General features: G+C 38.7%; 1 protein-coding gene across 1 annotated transcript in view; it reads left to right on the top strand.

Annotated features, from left to right (window-relative positions):
• The window catches only part of urb1 (URB1 ribosome biogenesis homolog), a 47,257-nt gene that overhangs the window by 256 nt on the left and 29,404 nt on the right, over positions 1–17,597 (top strand). Inside the window, exons 2-18 of the mRNA XM_088922361.1 lie at positions 647–786; positions 1,693–1,844; positions 2,550–2,679; positions 3,965–4,061; positions 4,215–4,300; positions 5,242–5,367; positions 5,861–5,991; positions 6,871–7,066; positions 9,273–9,410; positions 9,949–10,122; positions 11,203–11,317; positions 11,976–12,098; positions 12,544–12,656; positions 12,785–12,904; positions 14,712–14,828; positions 15,657–15,795; positions 17,411–17,581. Of these exons, the coding sequence (XP_088778487.1) occupies positions 647–786; positions 1,693–1,844; positions 2,550–2,679; positions 3,965–4,061; positions 4,215–4,300; positions 5,242–5,367; positions 5,861–5,991; positions 6,871–7,066; positions 9,273–9,410; positions 9,949–10,122; positions 11,203–11,317; positions 11,976–12,098; positions 12,544–12,656; positions 12,785–12,904; positions 14,712–14,828; positions 15,657–15,795; positions 17,411–17,581 (2,268 nt within the window). The remainder of the gene's footprint in view (positions 1–646; positions 787–1,692; positions 1,845–2,549; positions 2,680–3,964; positions 4,062–4,214; positions 4,301–5,241; positions 5,368–5,860; positions 5,992–6,870; positions 7,067–9,272; positions 9,411–9,948; positions 10,123–11,202; positions 11,318–11,975; positions 12,099–12,543; positions 12,657–12,784; positions 12,905–14,711; positions 14,829–15,656; positions 15,796–17,410; positions 17,582–17,597) is intronic.

Below are 17,597 nucleotides of genomic sequence, written 5' to 3'. Positions count from 1 at the left end.
CATGAATATCTTGTATTATGAACGAAATAATCCAAAGTAATGTTTTTTCTTATCATCGTACTTCTTTAAAGTTAAATTAGACGTCGGTAGCAGGTAGCTCATTAAATTTTTTCCTCACTGCTGTCAAGCTGTTTCAGAAGTATCAAACCGGCGTATTTGTGTCGGAATAACAGTCGTTCTTGGGTTTTTTTTGTCATACAAACCAGTCGTGCATAAGACGTGTCATCTTATTTCATTATTATTAAATAGCAATATACAATACCGTATTTATGGGACATTGTACTACTATCTCTCATGGATGATTTTCTAGGTAATAAACTTGTCTCTGAACATTTTGTTTTTGTATTTAAGCTTCTAACAAATATACTCATTTGTAAGACCTTCTCAGACTGTCACTTGTGTTCATCTACAGAGCTTTGGAACGTAGTAGGTAAATCTCAGAAATCTGCTCATGCCTAAGGGATGGTTTATACCTGTTCTATTCTGCAACTGTAAACGTTGCTGTTACAGCTCATTAATGTGTAGGGAATAATCATTTAAAGTTGTCTCTGACACATGATGGTTGCAGCCATCTTTGTAACCTATTAGCTGTAGAGATTTTTCAATAAATTATAATAATTTTTCCCTCCTCTTTTATTACTTTTAGGTTTGGAAACCTTCATATCAGTTGCTAAACAATTGCCCTGCCCTGGATTATATGATGTGGTTGAAGGCTATATAAAAATATCTATGGATTGTGCTGAAATACTAAAATTGCTGGAGGAAGAAAAACGTTTGGAGAGCGAAGTCAGTACCATTGTTTTGTTTTAATTACATGCAAAACCTAAGCAGGTGGTTGGGTTGTGATTTGGAAGTATGTCACTATCATGTTCTTTTGTCTTTGTTTTTAATTTTCTGCCTTAGCATGAGTGTTGGTGTAGTAAAATACATCCGCCTTTGAAGTAAAACATAGCAAAGCCCCCTGTTGTTGGAACTTATCTGGCCTGTCGTGCTTTTTCAAATGTCAGTGGCTTATGATCTGAATGCACATCCAGCTTTGTCTTGAGGGATTCTAGAGGTGCTTCTTCAACAGCATGAATGTAATGCACACTCACAATTTCTGCTTGTCGTTCAAGGATACTTTATTTAGTTCACATCTTAGCATTATGCAGCCCATTGGGATCACCTTCTAAATGCCTTGCAGGGTTTTGAATATTTGTATCATGGTGTTGTTTCATATTCTTTGTTCAGAATACAAGATTTTCAGTTTCTTGAGCTTGTCAGCACAAGGTATATTAAGTGACTGCTTGTTGTATGAAGCTCACGGATTAATGTAATGATAGTGTAATGAGATGTTTGTGTGTATATGTACAGCTAGGGCTATTGATTAAAATTTATTTAATTTGTGTTGCGTGTTCTTAGATTTTTATGGTGATGCCAAAGACACATATAAAGTTATATAAATCTAAATAAGTTAGCTGCTGTATGCTCTTCATGAGACCTGACCTACCGTGTACGCAAACCTGTTATGAACAGATCACACTCAGGACCTGGGTGTTTTAAGGAATGAGAATAAATGCCTTTGAATTTAGAGCGTATTATTGATTACTGTTGCTCATGTGCATTAAGGTTTGTTTATTGTTGTTTTTGCAGCAGAATCCCACAGATAACTTCCAGTGGCTGATAAGTATGTCTCAATCTCTTTGCTTCCAGACAGTGTTGATCTTCCAGGGCTTGGAAATGATCCTGCTGCGAACAGCCAGCGACCTGTCTCACTTCAGCATGGCTGGCATTACTATTGTGAAGAAGACAGTCTCCAGCTTTATGAAAATTATTTGTTCTGTGTTGCATTCTGAAAATCACAGGTATGTGCTAAGTGTGATAGCTAAGTCATTTGATCACTCCAGTGTTACGTAGTTGAGTCTACGTTAATAGCTTTGCTCAGTTGTTTGATTATATAACTGCGCATGATTTTAGTTTTTATCAAAATATATAACTTCCCCCCTTCTTCAGTGAGGTAAACATCCCAACGGTTTTCCACTGATCTATCATCCTATTAATGTTAAAACTCTTTTTGTTAAAACAAAAATGTTAGATAATGCTCCAATAATTGGTCAGTCCACCTCCAACAGTGAGATTTCGTTAGTCATTCTGTAGTTTCTTGCTGTCTGAATTTGCTTCCTGTTAGTGTTTTATCTGTCAGCCATTGCTTGTATATCTTTAAATATACACATTAGCCATATCTGCTGTTACTTTCATAAATGCACATGTACCAACAGCCATGCCACCTACATTAGCTTTCTTTCTTCTACCAAGGGACACTGAGGAAAAGTCACAGTCTGCCACTATTTTACAGTTGTCATGATGAGTGAGTTACTCATATGGAACACATCATTCCCTGTAATGTTTTGGTGGTTTAATTCCAGAAAAGACATGGCATGGTTTCTTAAAGAGCTCTGCACTACAGGCATTATTACTTTAAGACTCTTTATCACGTTGTAAGTCATTAGAGGGACCACAATAATAAAGCCTAACTCCTCATTTCGTATGTTCTCTTCTGCCCCACTCAGGTATGTGCGACAGTGTCTTAGCCTCCTGTCTGCTATGGTTTCACAAGGGCCAGACTCTGCCAGAGAGGTATTCAGTAACTTCAACTTCGGCAAGAGTCTTTCTGGACTGGCAAGGAGAAGAGACAAACAGGTGAGATCACAGACCTGTCAGCTGTCAACCCATCTAATTATTAGACTTTAACGAAGAGGAAGTCAATAAGACTATAAGATGTATAAGTATACAGTCATGTGAAAAAGAAAGTACACCCTCTTTCAATTCAATGGTTTTACATATCAGGGCATAAGTAACAATTGTCTGGTCCTCACCAACTTCTGTAATTAGACAAATCTAGTCTCAGATAAAAGACAACACATAACAGATTTCACTATGTCATTATTTATTCAACAAAAAGTAAGCCAAAATGCAGAAACTATGTGGTAAAAATTAAGAACACCGTTACTGCTCCCATAGGAACTAAGAACGTAATTAGCAGCCAAGTGCTGTTAATTAAATGCACTTAAAGGGTTATAAGGCTATTTCCAAACAATTTGAAATCCATCCTTCTACAGTGAGAAGGATTATTTACAAATGGAGAACATTCAAGACAGTTGCCAATCTTCCCAGGAGTGGGCGTCCCCGCAAATTCACCCTAAGGTCAGACCGTATAATGCTCAGAGAAATCGCAAAGAACCCAAGAGCTACAGTACATCTAGGGATTGTATGTTAAATGTTCATGACAGTACGATCAGAAAAAGACTGAACAAGTGCAGTATGACTTTCATGGAAGGGTAGCCAGGAAAAGCCCCTTCTCTCCAAAAAGAACATGGCAGCACGGCTTAGGTTTGCAAACTTGCATCTGAACAAACCACAAGATTTCTGGAACAATGTGGTGGCGGGACCTTAAGAGAGCTGTGCATAAACGAATGCCCTCAAACATCAATGAACTGAAGCAATGTTGTAAAGAAGAGTGGGCCAGGCAATTACTTCAAGTTATTGCTGCTTAAGGTGGTTCTACTGAATCTTGGGGTGTACTTAGTTTTTCACACATGGCTTCTGCATGTTGGCTTATTTTTTGTTAAATAAATAATGACATAGTGGAGTCTGTTATGTGTTGTTTGTCACCTGAGATTAGATTTACCACTTCAACAAGTAGGTAGCTGCGTCAGCTTGCGTAGGCTACAAAGGAACAAGTAAAGGTTTATTCCATGCTGGAAAGAGAAGAAAAGAAATGCAACATTTCGGCTGTGGAGCCTTCTTCGGGTGTTATTTGTGGATATTTAAGGATGTTTGTGCTAAGTAAATAGAGTAGTTAATAAAAGTTGTGTTGCTTAACCCTGGCATTTCTTTTTGATTTGGATTTAGATCAGCGCATAACTATAACGGTAATAAACTGTTTTTGCTCTGCTGATATAACTGTCCTTTTTCATTAAACCAGGGCAAGCCTGATATTCGCTTGGCTTACATCCAGTTTGCTGTTTCATTTCTAATTTCCGGCGACAACCAGACAATAGGACAAGTTCTTGAGACAAAAGGTAATATTTGTTTTTCGTATATATATATATTATTTTTTCAGGTTCACATAAGTCACGCTACCGGTAACGTCCACTGATATTTGGTTGAAACTCAGACAGACATCTTTAAATAGACTTTAATATTAAAGACAACCTTATTTTTCTTTGCTCTAGATTTCCTTACTGATATTTTAAGCACGGGGCTGAAGGATGATAGAATTTCTTCCATCAATCTCCTGTTGTCTACGCTACAGACTAAAGTAAGTTTTGATGTATTTAAGCATTTTAGATTTTTTTGTGTGCATATTTGCCATTCTGTATTTCTAGAATAGATGAGTAATATGTGGTGTAAAAACTGTTTGCAGAAAAGCCTGTGATTTGTATTTCAGATAGTTCATTCCAATGGGTATTTTTTCTGACTACACAGGCTTTACGCAATAATATTGTTGTGCTTTCACATTTTTCGTTCATTTCTGATGTCAATTCTGGCATGGGAATGGAGGTCTCTGATGAATGGTCGAGGCTTGTCGTAGAAGTCTCATACTCTGTGCCAGACGTGCGTCATGTCTTCTGTTTTTTTTTTTCTGTGTAGTGATTAAGCTATTGACATATTTATTTTTTTAGACAGACATAGGATTTTTCTTAAGGCTCTTTACACACAGTAAAAGAGGCACGGTAAAAGGAAGTAATGCCTGCTTTTTCTTATCTCTTTTTAGTTCTCATGAAATGATAGAAACAAAATTGTTTAGTGGATTCCCAGTACTGCTGGTAACACCTCGGTAATAAGGAAGAGATCTCATGTTTTTATGACTGTGACTCTAGCATCTTATCTTAAGATTACTTTTTGTGTTACTAAGATTTTGTAATTCATAAAAAGATTTTGCCAAATTTAATCTGGCACCATCCAACAGATTACAAATGACTTGGAATTTGAGTGGAATTTTAAGTCTGAATTCTAGCAAAATAAGTTAAAGAGTTAACACTAACTGCTGCTCCTCTATTTTATATCTAAACAGAAAAACAGAGCTTTATAAAACTCTGGCAGAGCTGGGGTTTAAACCCAAGAACCTCTCGACAACAAATACTGTATCAAAACTGTGAATGGCCATCCCACTGTTCACTGAATTGAATTGAGGAATTGAAGCAAAACATATTGTGCATTCTGAATCAGTTTCTGAGTTTTTGTATTTTTGCTTTTCAGGTTGTTCAAAACAAAGCAATAAGTAAGACGCAAAAAGTGCGCTTCTTCAGTTCTGGAGTGCTGGCTCACATTGCCTCCCTGTACAAGTGGAATGGAATAGCAGATGCCATCCCAGAGGAGTCCAAGGTTTGTCCCTGCTGATGTTTTTCAGTTTTAACGGAGGAGGGCTCAGTCAGTAAAGGTATCCTCAGTCTGAGTTATGTGATCCGGTTGTCGCGGATTGGCTCCTGAGTCACTAGCCGACTGTGACCAGGATTTGTCAAGCGGAGGAGCATAGTTGGCGGACTGACACTGGGAGTGCGGTCAGTATAATTCAACTAGGGGCATTTTGGACACGGTGACCCCTACGATTTCCCGGACACCAGCAGGCTTGTAGTCCTGTCTGCAAGGGACACTTCCTGCAGGGGCCGTGTAGCCTGAGCGATGTGAAGATGGGTGACTCGAAGGTGGGGCGGATTGGAGGAGGTGTGAACCAAGACACAACTGGCAATTTCAAATTGGATAGGTGTATAAGGAGATAGTTAGAACAAATGTTAAAAACAGCAGAGATTGTCATCCAGCAACAGAAAGAGAAGCGTCATTTCATTTTTTGGATTTTTGTTTTGTTTCTTTTCCTCAGATGGCTGTAGACCCTGGTGAGGCTGGGAGGATGGTGGTGCGAGAGCTGACTCACAACTTCCTCCTGGATCTCTGTTGTTCCCTTAATCATGGCATTAATTTCTATGACCAAAGCCTAGGAACAGCTGGGAGGTAACTAGTGTGTTAAGATTGTTTTTCTTCTACTTTTAATTTTTGCAATTTACACAAAATGTGTGTGGAAACAAAACCCTTATTTATCATGAAAATGGGAAAGTGGTGAAGTGTGAAGTTTCTCATATATCTCTTTGTATGTGAATTGCCCATGCAAAGCAAACCCAATGTTTTCACTGGAATGTGTGCAGCAGCCATGAAGTATTTAAGAAAACACATCAAGATTGCATAAATCCCTTACAAGAAAATCTCTGTCCTGCAAATTATATAGTGTTATTAAGTACTGGTTATGCTTCAGGCTGCACTTATGATTTCACAATGCCAATCAGAACTGTGTCTGTAATCGCCTTCAGACAACATTCAAAATCCACAAAGGTAAAGTCAAGTCAGTGGATTTACACAGAATCAACAGTGACACAAGAACCACAAGAAACAAGTGGAAAGTACATAAAACTGCACTGAAAACCATGAGAATGAGGTACTTCTTTACTCAAAAGGTGGTAGGAGTGTGGGACAAGTTACCCATCCATGTTGATACCTTCTTTCAAGAAATGCTGGATATAATCCTTAGATTAATTAGCCACTAACTACCAAACAGGGTAGGTGTTCTTAGCTTTTAGACTTGGATAATTGAAATATACTGTATGAACTATAAAAGTGTTTCATCCGTCATTAGTTTAATTATACCTCTTTAGTTATACCTGTCTTTTTCAGTGCAGAATAAAATACAGGGGTGTGACAAAGGAGGAACACAAGGGGGAAGAAAATGCATGATCTGGAAAAGCTTCTTTTGATTAGTCTTGATTGATTAGTCAGTATTGTCAGTTTGAGAGCAGGAACATTTTCTGAGCACTTTCGTTATTTCTTCTTTCCTTTCAGGTCCGGGAATGTTGTTCTGCTGCAGTTCATTGTGGGACTGAAGCAGGCCACGGAAGACGAACTCGTGGCTGAGCTGGTGGTCAGTATTCTGAAAGTCTGTCCTGATTTGCTGCAGAGGTACTTCAAAGAGACTCAATATTCCTTCGTACCAAGACAGAAGACAGCGTGGAGGGACAACATCAACCTCCTCAAGAAGGTACACAAAGCTATGAAGGGGTTTGAGATAGCGTGTCAGTCTTTTAAACATTATATTCTCTTTATTGTCTCAGGGTCCATGAGCTGTGAGGAAAATAATGGATAATCTAAGATGAATCATACATCTCTATGAATGCAAAAGAAGTATGCATGAATCCATCTAACAGGGAACTAAAAATGAATAATAAAATGTGATATTGTAAAAGTTAATATAATTATTTTTACTGAGGTGTAAATGTTACTTCCATTTTGTTGTTGAAATTTCATGGCCATGATTTGATGTGTGTAAATGAATAATAATGGTAACTTTTATTAATAAATTACTTTTCCAAATCAGTACATAGTAATAAGATATAAGAAAAATAAAATAAAAAAATATCAAAAGTACATAAAATGAAATAAGAACGTACTGCAGAAAGATAATCGGATATAAGGCCTAGTAAAAGCATTTATTAATTACATTTAGGTTTGAAAAGAATCAAATAATTTTGATTCTTTGTCTATCATAGAGTCTGTGGAAGGGCATTTCATACCAATGCAGCAGCAACAGAAAAAGCTTTAATCTTTAATAAAGATATAATCCTAGGTCCTGTGAGCAAAGGAACAACCTTAAAAACTGAGCAGAGCCAACAGAAGGGGGTGTGAACACAAAGGAGATCAAACATATATGAGGGAGCCAGATTATTCAGAGCCTTAAAAATCAATCATAAGATCTTATATTGAATAATAATAATAATAAAGTTTATCATAAAATGGCGCCTTTATATGTGGCTTCTCAAAGTGCTTTACAGAGAGACAACAATAAAAAAATATACAACAGTAGATGGGGGTATTGAATATAGTAGGAGCAGAGGGGTAAAGAACAGAACCAGTTAAGTAAAGGTTCTTCTAAAGAAGAAGGTTTTGAGTCTAGATTTGAAGGAGTTTAGAGAAGGTGATTATCTGATATCCTTGGCGATAGAGTTCCAAAGCTTTGGGGCAAAACAGGAGAAGGCCTTGTCACTCATAGTGTGTAGACGGGCTTGAGGGACAGATAGGAGACCAGAATTAGAAGAGCGAAGATGGTGAGATGAGGAGTCAGATGATAGTAGTTCAGACAGGTTCTGAGGTGTCAAGCCATGCAGAGTCTTATAGGTGAGCATGAGGGTTTAGAAGTTGACACGAAACTTGACAGGAAGCCAGTGCAAGGACTCCAGGATAGGAGTAATGTGATCACCTGCCCTAGACCTGGTCAGGTTTGTGGCTGCAGAACTTTGGACATACTGGAGTTTGTTCAATGTGGATTTAGAAACCCCAGTGACTGGACCGTTTCAGTAGACAAATTTGGTGATCAGCTTTTCACCCACAGTTAGTGATAACATAGGAGTAGTCTAGTGATATTTCTGAGGTCAAAGAAAGATGTTTTGACAATATGTTGCACACGTGGGTCGAATGTCAAGGCTGAATCAAATATCACCCCTAAGTTTTTCATTTTAGACTGAAGTTCAAGTATAGTGCCATCCACAGATAGGGTTACAGAATCGGCTTTACAAAGTTGATGGGGGGTGCCAATAAGCATGACTTCAATCTTGTCAGTTTAGATTAAGAAAATTTTGAGCTATCTGTGTTTTTATGTCGGAGGTCCAATTAGAGAGAAGAGAGCCACATCAGTGTCAGGTTTAGTAAGGATGTAGATTTGAGTATTGTCAGCATAGAAATGATAGAATAAGTGACTTTATAGATGACCATTGTAGAGATTTAACTGCGGGGTCTGGAGTTATAAGTCTTGCCGCAGAGTTTTGAACATATTGCTGCTTATTGAGAAGAACATTATGGAGCCCATAGAGCAAAGAGTTGCAGAAATCAACCCTTAATTTTATAAATGATTGAATCAAGCACTCAGCATCAGACATTGATTGAAATGGCCTAATATACAATATTTCTACAGTGAAAAAAGATGTCAATCAATTTTTTTTACAGATGAGGCTCGTGTGTGATTCCCAGATTCCCGAATATGGTTAACGCCAGAATAGCGAAGCCATTCACCATTACTGTGAAGCTCTCCAGCTTTTCCAGCTGATATTTGCTACTCACCAGTAATTATATGTATTTTAGGGACTAACGCATAAGATTGGATTAACTTCTCCCTTTGTGGAAGCTTTCTAATTTGACCCTGCCTGATTCCCACTGATGAGGAGGAATTAAGTGTGCCCTTTCTGTGACCCTAGATTTACGAGGCCCAGCCAGAGGTGTCCAGGGCTTTCTCTAACGAGGAGTTCATTCCTCTGCCTCGTCTCCTGTCCATGGTGATGGTGACATCCCTCCCTTTCATCTGCAACAAAGCCTTTTTCACCCAGGGGCTTAACGTGAGTTACCCTTTAACCGGCGGCCCCTCTGACACTGCCCCCAGGAATTTGTTTTCTGCAGAATGATTCCAATTCCTAGAAAAGCCCAAATCTCACATAGTATAAGACAGTATGTTCTTAATTTTACATAAGAAAAGTTCCTCTTATGGCCATTTTTGCTTTTAAACACCTATCAATTTCAAAATTAGGTAGGCCTTGACAGTTTGTGCATGATGACGATACCTTAACATTTTGACGTTTGTGAATTTCATTCATTTAAAAATATTTTTTTAAAGGACACAGGTAACATAATGATGAATTGAGAGAAGTATAAAAATAATTTCCCTTGTTTATAATCTATATAGAAATAATAAGCAAAAATAAGCTTCTTGATGGAGGTTGTATATTATTATGTTGTGACTGTATAAATCATGTTATTTGAGCACAATATTTTCACCACTGTTTGTTTGGAAACTTTCACAGTGAAAGCTAGGCATCCTACATTGCAGAATAAGTTCAGGAGGCTTTGTTCACTGGAGTGTGTGTGTTTTTTTCATAGATGGGTAACAACGCTGTGAAGCACACTACTCTCTCCCTAGTCTCCTTCATCCTGAAAAGAGCCTTGAAGATCATTGAGTACTGTCAGCTTAAGACAGTGTGGCAGAACTCTGATGTCTATTCTGTCAGCATGATGGAGGACTTTGTTCAACAGTACAGGGAAGCCCTCAGCAAGGTGAATTAACTATCTTTGCAGGTTCTCTCATTGTTTTCATGGCCCAGGTTGCTTTCATAAAAGGGGCATATGGGGATCTCCTGGGGGTACTTAAAATCACTGCAGGATCCTCTGAAACAAGGGAAATTCTTTGGGTCTTTTTTGTAAAATTGTTTTTTTTATAGCTTTACCATGTTTTGAAAATACACACATAATGGGTCTGTTGATTTGTAGGTATGCTTTAAATTATTTATTATGTAGTCTTAGGGCGACACAGTCAGGCAGTTTGCCTTGCAGTGCTGGGGTCCTGGGTTCTTTTCCTGACCTGGTGTCCTGTCTGTGTGGAGTTTGTGTGCTGTCCACATGTTTGCGAGGGTTTTTTTTCAGATGCTCTGGTTTTCTCCTATAGTCCAAAACCATACCTAGTAGGTTACTTGGCTTCAGAGAAAACTGGTGCTGGTGTGAGTGAGTGTGTCTGTTGTTTGAATTATGCCCTGTGATAGACTGGCAGCCCAGCCAGGGTGCATCAGTTGCTTGTCGGGATAGGTTGTGGCTTCCCTGCAACCTTGTATTGGAAGAAGCGGTTAGAACAGGGATTAATTAGTTCTTATTTATTTTAAATTGAGGTACTACTGAAAGGTGTATGTTTTAAAAAGGGTAATTAAATTAAAAACCTTTTATTTTGACTTTGAATGGCGCACAGCTTCACATAAACCTCTGTTAAGCCTTCTTCAGGTGTAACACCTGAATGTTAATTATGTAATATGATTTACTAATTTCTTAAACACTTGAGTGTATAACGTAACTTATTTTTTGAATGAATAAGGGCAAGAGTCTCTTTTGTACCTGCAGACTGGCCATATCTGTACATCATTGTGGATCAGTTAAAATATAATTTCTACTTGCTGGATAAAAACAGTGCCACTAGGCGCTTAAAGACAGTTTATGGAAATTAAAATTAATTTTTTTTTATGGAAATTAATGACATTCAAGGAAACGTGCCTCTAACCTCAAGCAAAACTGAAATTCAGGCAACTTGTCCTTCTTTTGTCTTGATGTGCTCACACAAAAACATTGAGACTTTTAATTCTTTGCTTCTAGGTTTTGCCAGACTTGACCAACATTGTGGCAACTTGGCAGTCCCTTACCAAGAAAGAAAAGGGGGAAGAGGGAGACCGGAAAGAAGAGAGAAAGAACGAATCTGAAAATCTGGAAGGTGGAATTAATTAGTGATAATGCGTTATATTGTCATTCGACACATCTGTTCACAAAGAGCCCACAAAAAAGAAAGATGCCAAACTTAAACTAATACAAAAAATGTGAACCCTTGGCTATTATCTTTGAAGAAAAGTGAGGAGGCGTGAATTCCGACACTTAGAATTGTTGCACAGTAACAACTGTCACAGAAACAACAGAAACTTTAATAATCTTATAACAGTGTGATTGTCATTGAGCACTCCATGAGGTCATATGAAGCTGTTTTCGATAGATCTCAATATTTCTTCAAAAAGCTTTGAAGCTTTGATAAAATAATCTTAATACTGAATAAAAAAAGCCCTTGGCGATAATGTATGCTGTTTTTAAAAGAACATGCCACATGTTGTTAAATGCTTTTGAATTAAATAATGTAATTGATTTTTTTTAGGATACACACAAACAACTCTTTATATTTGTTAGTGTTCATTCAGATTTACCGTAAAATCCATTAGAACTCTCTCAGCAGTCCAAAAGAGGCTGCCACTGCTTTTGTGCTTTGTTTTGTAATTTTCTCAGGGGCTCAGAAATTGAATTATGATACCTCCTCCTTTTCCCGCTTCCTGCAACCAGCAGCAACAGTAGTACTTTGAACCTTACTTTTGGGTGTTGCCTTGTAGGTTTTGATGACCCAGAGACCACTATATTGAAAGCCGTCATCCTCAAGGTCATTTGTCTTTATCAGAAGGTCGTGCCTCATCTGATCAGTCAGAGCACCTTCGACTTCAGCAAACTCTTAAAAGGTGAGTTTGATTTGTACAGAGATTTTAACGCTGCTGAGTGGCCTGAATGAAATAAGAACAGTTTTGGAGGTCTGCAGTTCTGGAAAATCTAAAATGCTGTGACAGAAAGAGATGCAGTCAGTGTGAAGAAATGACTTTTTTAAAATGGATTCACCAGTTATTTTTGTGTTTTTTGCCTGTCCCAGGCTTGAGCCTCTACCTCCTGTGCTCTTCCACAGGTCAAAACCATCACATCCCTACTCTGCTGTCGGCCACACGGTCTCTCAAATGATCAATATTCTTCTCATTGTAGTCCATTGATCAAGGAACTGTAGATAATTGGCAGGGCAGCTTTCCGTTTTCTTTGATAGAAATAGTAGAAAGACTTTACTGCAGAGCAAGTAGAGGAATGATGGGAAACAAAGACTGACTTTGAAGCATCTGCGTTTCCTCCTGATCTTTCCAGGTATCGTGACGGAGAAGGGCATGAGAGAGGAAGTAGCCCCAATCCTTCAGTACCAGATGCTACAGCTGGCCCTGGATTTGCCTGCAAGCAAGTTTTCATGGTTCAGAGCCCAGGTACTGATAAAGATGATCACTTTTTTATGTCTCATCCCGGTATTTGGAATATTTATTAACCTTCTTCCCTTCTCTGAGTTGTTATCATTGATCTATCAGCCTTGAGTCCTGTGCTCCTTTCTTTTTAGGAAGCAGTGGATCCAGGGAGAGCAAGTGGAGAAAAATCTGTATTTTACTTGCTGCTGAAAATGTTTGTGACCAGTAGCAATACTCACCTGAAGACCTCAACACGCATGCTGGTAGTGAAGGTAACCGTCAAATACTTCACACTTACACTGGTGTTGCTCAGGCACACAGAAGCAGAAAACAGCAGTGGCACCGTCCTCTTCTACTCCATTTAATTACCTGGAGTCTTTAGTGCCACTTAATAGGACAAATAAGTGGCCAGTAAACTTTAGAAACATGTAGGTGATGTAGCGGATATCAGAAGTATTCACCCCCCTTGGACTTTTTCATGTTTTACTGTGTTACAATTGTGAATCACAATGTATTGATTTGAGACTTTTTTTTGCCATTGATAAGCAAAAATACTCTATAATGTCAAATTGAAAACTAATTTTAAAAATAAACATTAAACAGAAAATAAGTGATTGCATAAGTATTCACCCCTTTTACTATGACACACCTAAATAGGCTCTGATGCAACCAAATGTTTTTAGAAGTCAGATAATTTGTTGTATTGAGTCCACCTGTGTGCAATAATGGTGCTTCACATGAGTTCAGGATAAATATACCGGTCTCTAGGAGGTCCTTCAGTTGATTAGTAAAGCTCCCAACAACAACAACTACATCATGAAAACAAAGGACCTTCCAAAGTACTTCTGGGAGAGTGACAAAAAAAACTTACATCAAATCTCAACTATACTTTGCCAAAAGCATGTGGGAAACTCTGAGACCAAATTGAAAGAGGATTCTATGGTCTGATAAGACCAAAATTAACTTTTTTCTCCTCAAAGGTAAGCATTATGTTTGGTGCAAGCGTAACAGTGAACAGAATCCTGAGAACCCTACTGTGAAGCGTGGTAGTGGCAGTATCATGCTATGGAGATGCTTTGCTGCATCAGGGCCTGAAAGACTTGTGAAGATTGAAGGAAAAATGAATGCAGGAAAGTACAAAGAAATCCTGGAGGAAAACCTGCTGCAGTCAGCAAGAGACATGGGGTTTGGGAGAAGATTCATTTTCCAGCAGGACAATGACCCAAAACACAGCCAAAGCCACACTGGAGTGACTCAGAAAGAAAACGGTCAATGTTCTGGAGTGGCTCCATCAAAGCCTGGACCTCAATCCAATCTGTCTCAGGAGATGAAAATTGCTGTCTGTTCAACTTTTCCCATCCAACCTGAGGGAGTTTGAGCAATTTTGCAGAGAAGAATAGGTATAAATTGCAGTGTCCAGATGTGGAAAGCTGGTAGAAACGTATCCAAATAAACTCATGACTATAATGTCTGCCAAACATGACTACCAAATATTGACTTAAAGGGGATGAATACTCATGTAATCAGTTATTTTCTGTTTTATATTATAATTAATTTAGGAGGATCTGTAGAATTCTGTTTTCATTTTGACACTTGATACAATGTTTTCTGTCAATCAGTGGCAAAGACTCCCAGTTTATTACATTAAGACTCCATATTGAAACACAATAAAATATAAAAAAGTCCAAGGGGAGTGAATATTTTTGATAGCCATTGTAACTATGGTTTTGCAAATGATGGGTGATAGACTTTAGAGTGTCACCTGCTGGTCTACAAGTACCGCTTCACAGCATTATTGGCAGCAACCATGCTACTGCCAAAAACTTAACAACAGTCTTGGATAAAGATTACAGACCACTGGGTATAGTATTTTAAATTAAGTCTTTCCATTGCATTAGTCTTAATTCAGCACCTCTTACTGCATGATCAGTCTGAAAGAAGATATTGATGAGTCAGTGTGAATGTCTTTAGCTATCCTGACAGATTCTGTTCAGCAGTTCTTTTTGTGTGTCCTTCCCATATTTAGTGTGTTCTGACGTGGTTTTCTTGTTTGTATCTTTTGCGCTTTGTGAACGGCAGGTGTTGAAGGACAGCGGTGTGTTTGAGTACACATGGCAGGAGCTGGAGCTGTGGCTGGATCAACTCGCTCTTGTGCAGCAGTCTGAGCAGGAAACAGTGATCCAGTTCCTGGAAAGGGTGAGGAGGCTGAATTCAAGTGTTGGCCTGAGGCTCATTCTGGCTGCCAGCAGCAGCCCAAGTCTAATGATTTCATCCCTGTTTTCTTTCTTTCTGGGTGGAAAACAATCTCTGGGGCAAAGATAAAAGTTACAAATCGGGCTTCTTATCTCTTCACATGACACAAATGATTGTTAATACATTTTTCACGTTGTGAAAAATTATTTCTAGAAGTGATAATGTACAGCAGACTGTTTAGACCTTCACTTGAAATTTGTAGCAAAAATATGCAAGTATCACATCATAGTTTTGTAACAATGTAGCAGATTAAGAGCATAAGAAAAGTTGCAAACAAGAGGAGGCCATTCAGCCAGTTTATACTGTCTGGTAATTAGTAGCTAATTTATCTAAGTATCTCATGCAATTGTTTATTCAAGGAAGCCAGGACATTAGTTTCCAACAGCATGGCTGGGCAGCTTCTTCCTTACACGCACAACTCTATGGATAAAGTGCCTCCTATTCTTTGTTTGAAGTGCACTTCTATTTAGTTGAATGTTATAGGTTTCCATGGGTAAGAAACAGAGACCACAAATGATTAAAGTACTTGTAGAATCAGTAGGCGTTTGATACGCTGAGGTAAAGAGTGTTGTTAACTGTTTTGTTCCATCTCAGTCAGAGGTGGGCAGTGGATGCGTTTTTAAAAAATATATCTTCAGTAGACTACAGTAAACAATAAATCGATCCTGCAATCAATTTGCTACTAAGTACAAAACAGACGGGTCGTGTCTCATTTGTAGCTGGTGTCCACAGTTATCTTTGCACTACTGAGCCAGCTGTCTGTTGCCACAGGTTCTCGTGAAGCTTGTGTCAAACCCCTACCTGTACACAGACAAGGCAGCAAGCCTTGTTCAGGAGGCAAGTTACCTGCAGGCCAACCTGACAGGCCAGGAAGGAGATGCCACCAGTATCCCTGTTTCGCACATTGACGGTGAGCATTTCTGTGAAGCAGTGAACAACAGTAATTAAATAAGCTGGGTCTGCAGGATTGGTCTCTCATCACACTTTTGATCTAAAAGCACAGTCTCAGGGGGAACAAACAGAAAGCTGCTGGGAAAAAAATATATATATTTTCTTGTGGTTCTTATGATTAGTTTAAAAACAAGATTTTGAATTTCGGACTTTCCAGAGGCTTCATTATTGCCTTGGGAAGCACATGAAGAACTAAGAAATATGCCAAGAAGGTTTTGGTGAATGGCAGGTGCCTGACAAAGACTGTTTTGTGATTTTTCTAATGTATGCAACTATTTTAGCAAGACATCAAATCCAATAAGAAGCTCTGAAGGGACAATTGTGACATTCACCACACTGAGGTCTTCATTTAGTGCATGCTGGGGCCATGCTTTGTGTGATGTAAGTGCCTTTGCCCCACGTTGTATAGCCCTACTAGATTATTTACAAAAGGTACTGCTAGTGGCTGATGTCCTACCGGTTTGAGCATGGCGAACTGCAGTATCTTGCAGTGCCACCTCATCAGTAATTTTAATGAACACTAATTCAGGCAAATGCCAAATATCTCTAAGTTAGAATGAGGGTTATTCTGTGGAGGCTAAATGGCATTTGCCTCACTGGGTGTCTCAGCATGTGGGAAAGAAAAATAAGGAATGCTGACACCAGGCAGTGTATATAGATAAGACAATAGATTAAGTAGGAACAAGTAGTGATGCCTGTAGGAACAACAGTACTGTGTCACAGAAAGGGTCAGGGAGAGAATTCTTTCATAAAGCACTGTACATTATATTATGAATAATCATTATCTTAGTAAATACACCCACTCTGTTGTGCCAAGTCTTTATGTAACCCTAATTTTCTTGGGTCTGAAGTTACCATTTCTTAGCCATTGCATGAACATGTACAGAATATTGCCATTCATGAAAAAACACTTTAATTTAAATACACACCAAATATAACATACTCTTAAATATATACAGTAAATAATAAATGCACTGCTGGAGAAAAAGAAATGAGAAAGAGAGAGATGATGCAAATGAACAAAGTGAGACTGAGACACAAAATGGAGCCCAGGTGGTTGCTGGCGAGGACCACATTACCGCAGCATAAACTTTCCTTAAACTCAAAAATGTGATTATGGGACCTATGGGAGATTTTTATGTCAAGTCAAATTTATGTACTATAAGTTGAGTCTTAGATACCCCAGGAAGGAGGTGTACAGGAGAAAGTTTGTACATAATAATACAGCCTGCCCCTAGGTGAATTTAACAGTTTTTTAGTGCACCAGACCCTATTTCAGAAATGAATTCAGATTCTGTGTGAATAAGACAGCCAATGGCATTGTCATTGCCATTGTATGACAGTGGCCATACCTTGGAACAGTAATTAGACAGAAACAGTAACAGTAATGCAATTTTGTTGAAACCCTTTGAAATACTACAGATGTTTCTGTTTACTTGCTGTGGGAGGCCCGTTCAAGAAAAGATGAGACTGAGTCAGTTGTCAAATTTTGACGGCACATGGCTTGGTTTTTCTGAGCTGTTGGCAAATGTGGAGGATGACGGCGGTTTTGAGCACCTGCTCCTGTTTTTCAGATGTGCTGGACATGGTGGACGTGATAATGGAGGGCAGTGAGGGGGAGTGTGAAGAGCTGGGGTCAGCTCTTAATGAAGATCTCATCCTGCAAACCTTCCCTTTCAGTGCCCTGGTCCCAGCAGCGCTGGAAGCCAGAAACAGGTTGCCAGCAATCTCCGAAAAGGAACATGGTAAAATAATAATTCC

The sequence above is a fragment of the Atractosteus spatula genome, chromosome 7 (assembly GCF_055471065.1).
Source record: "Atractosteus spatula isolate fAtrSpa1 chromosome 7, fAtrSpa1.hap1, whole genome shotgun sequence".
Classification (NCBI taxonomy): Eukaryota; Metazoa; Chordata; class Actinopteri; order Semionotiformes; family Lepisosteidae; genus Atractosteus; species Atractosteus spatula.
Note: the sequence above shows the minus strand (reverse complement) of the source record. Positions and strands in the feature narration are given on the sequence as shown.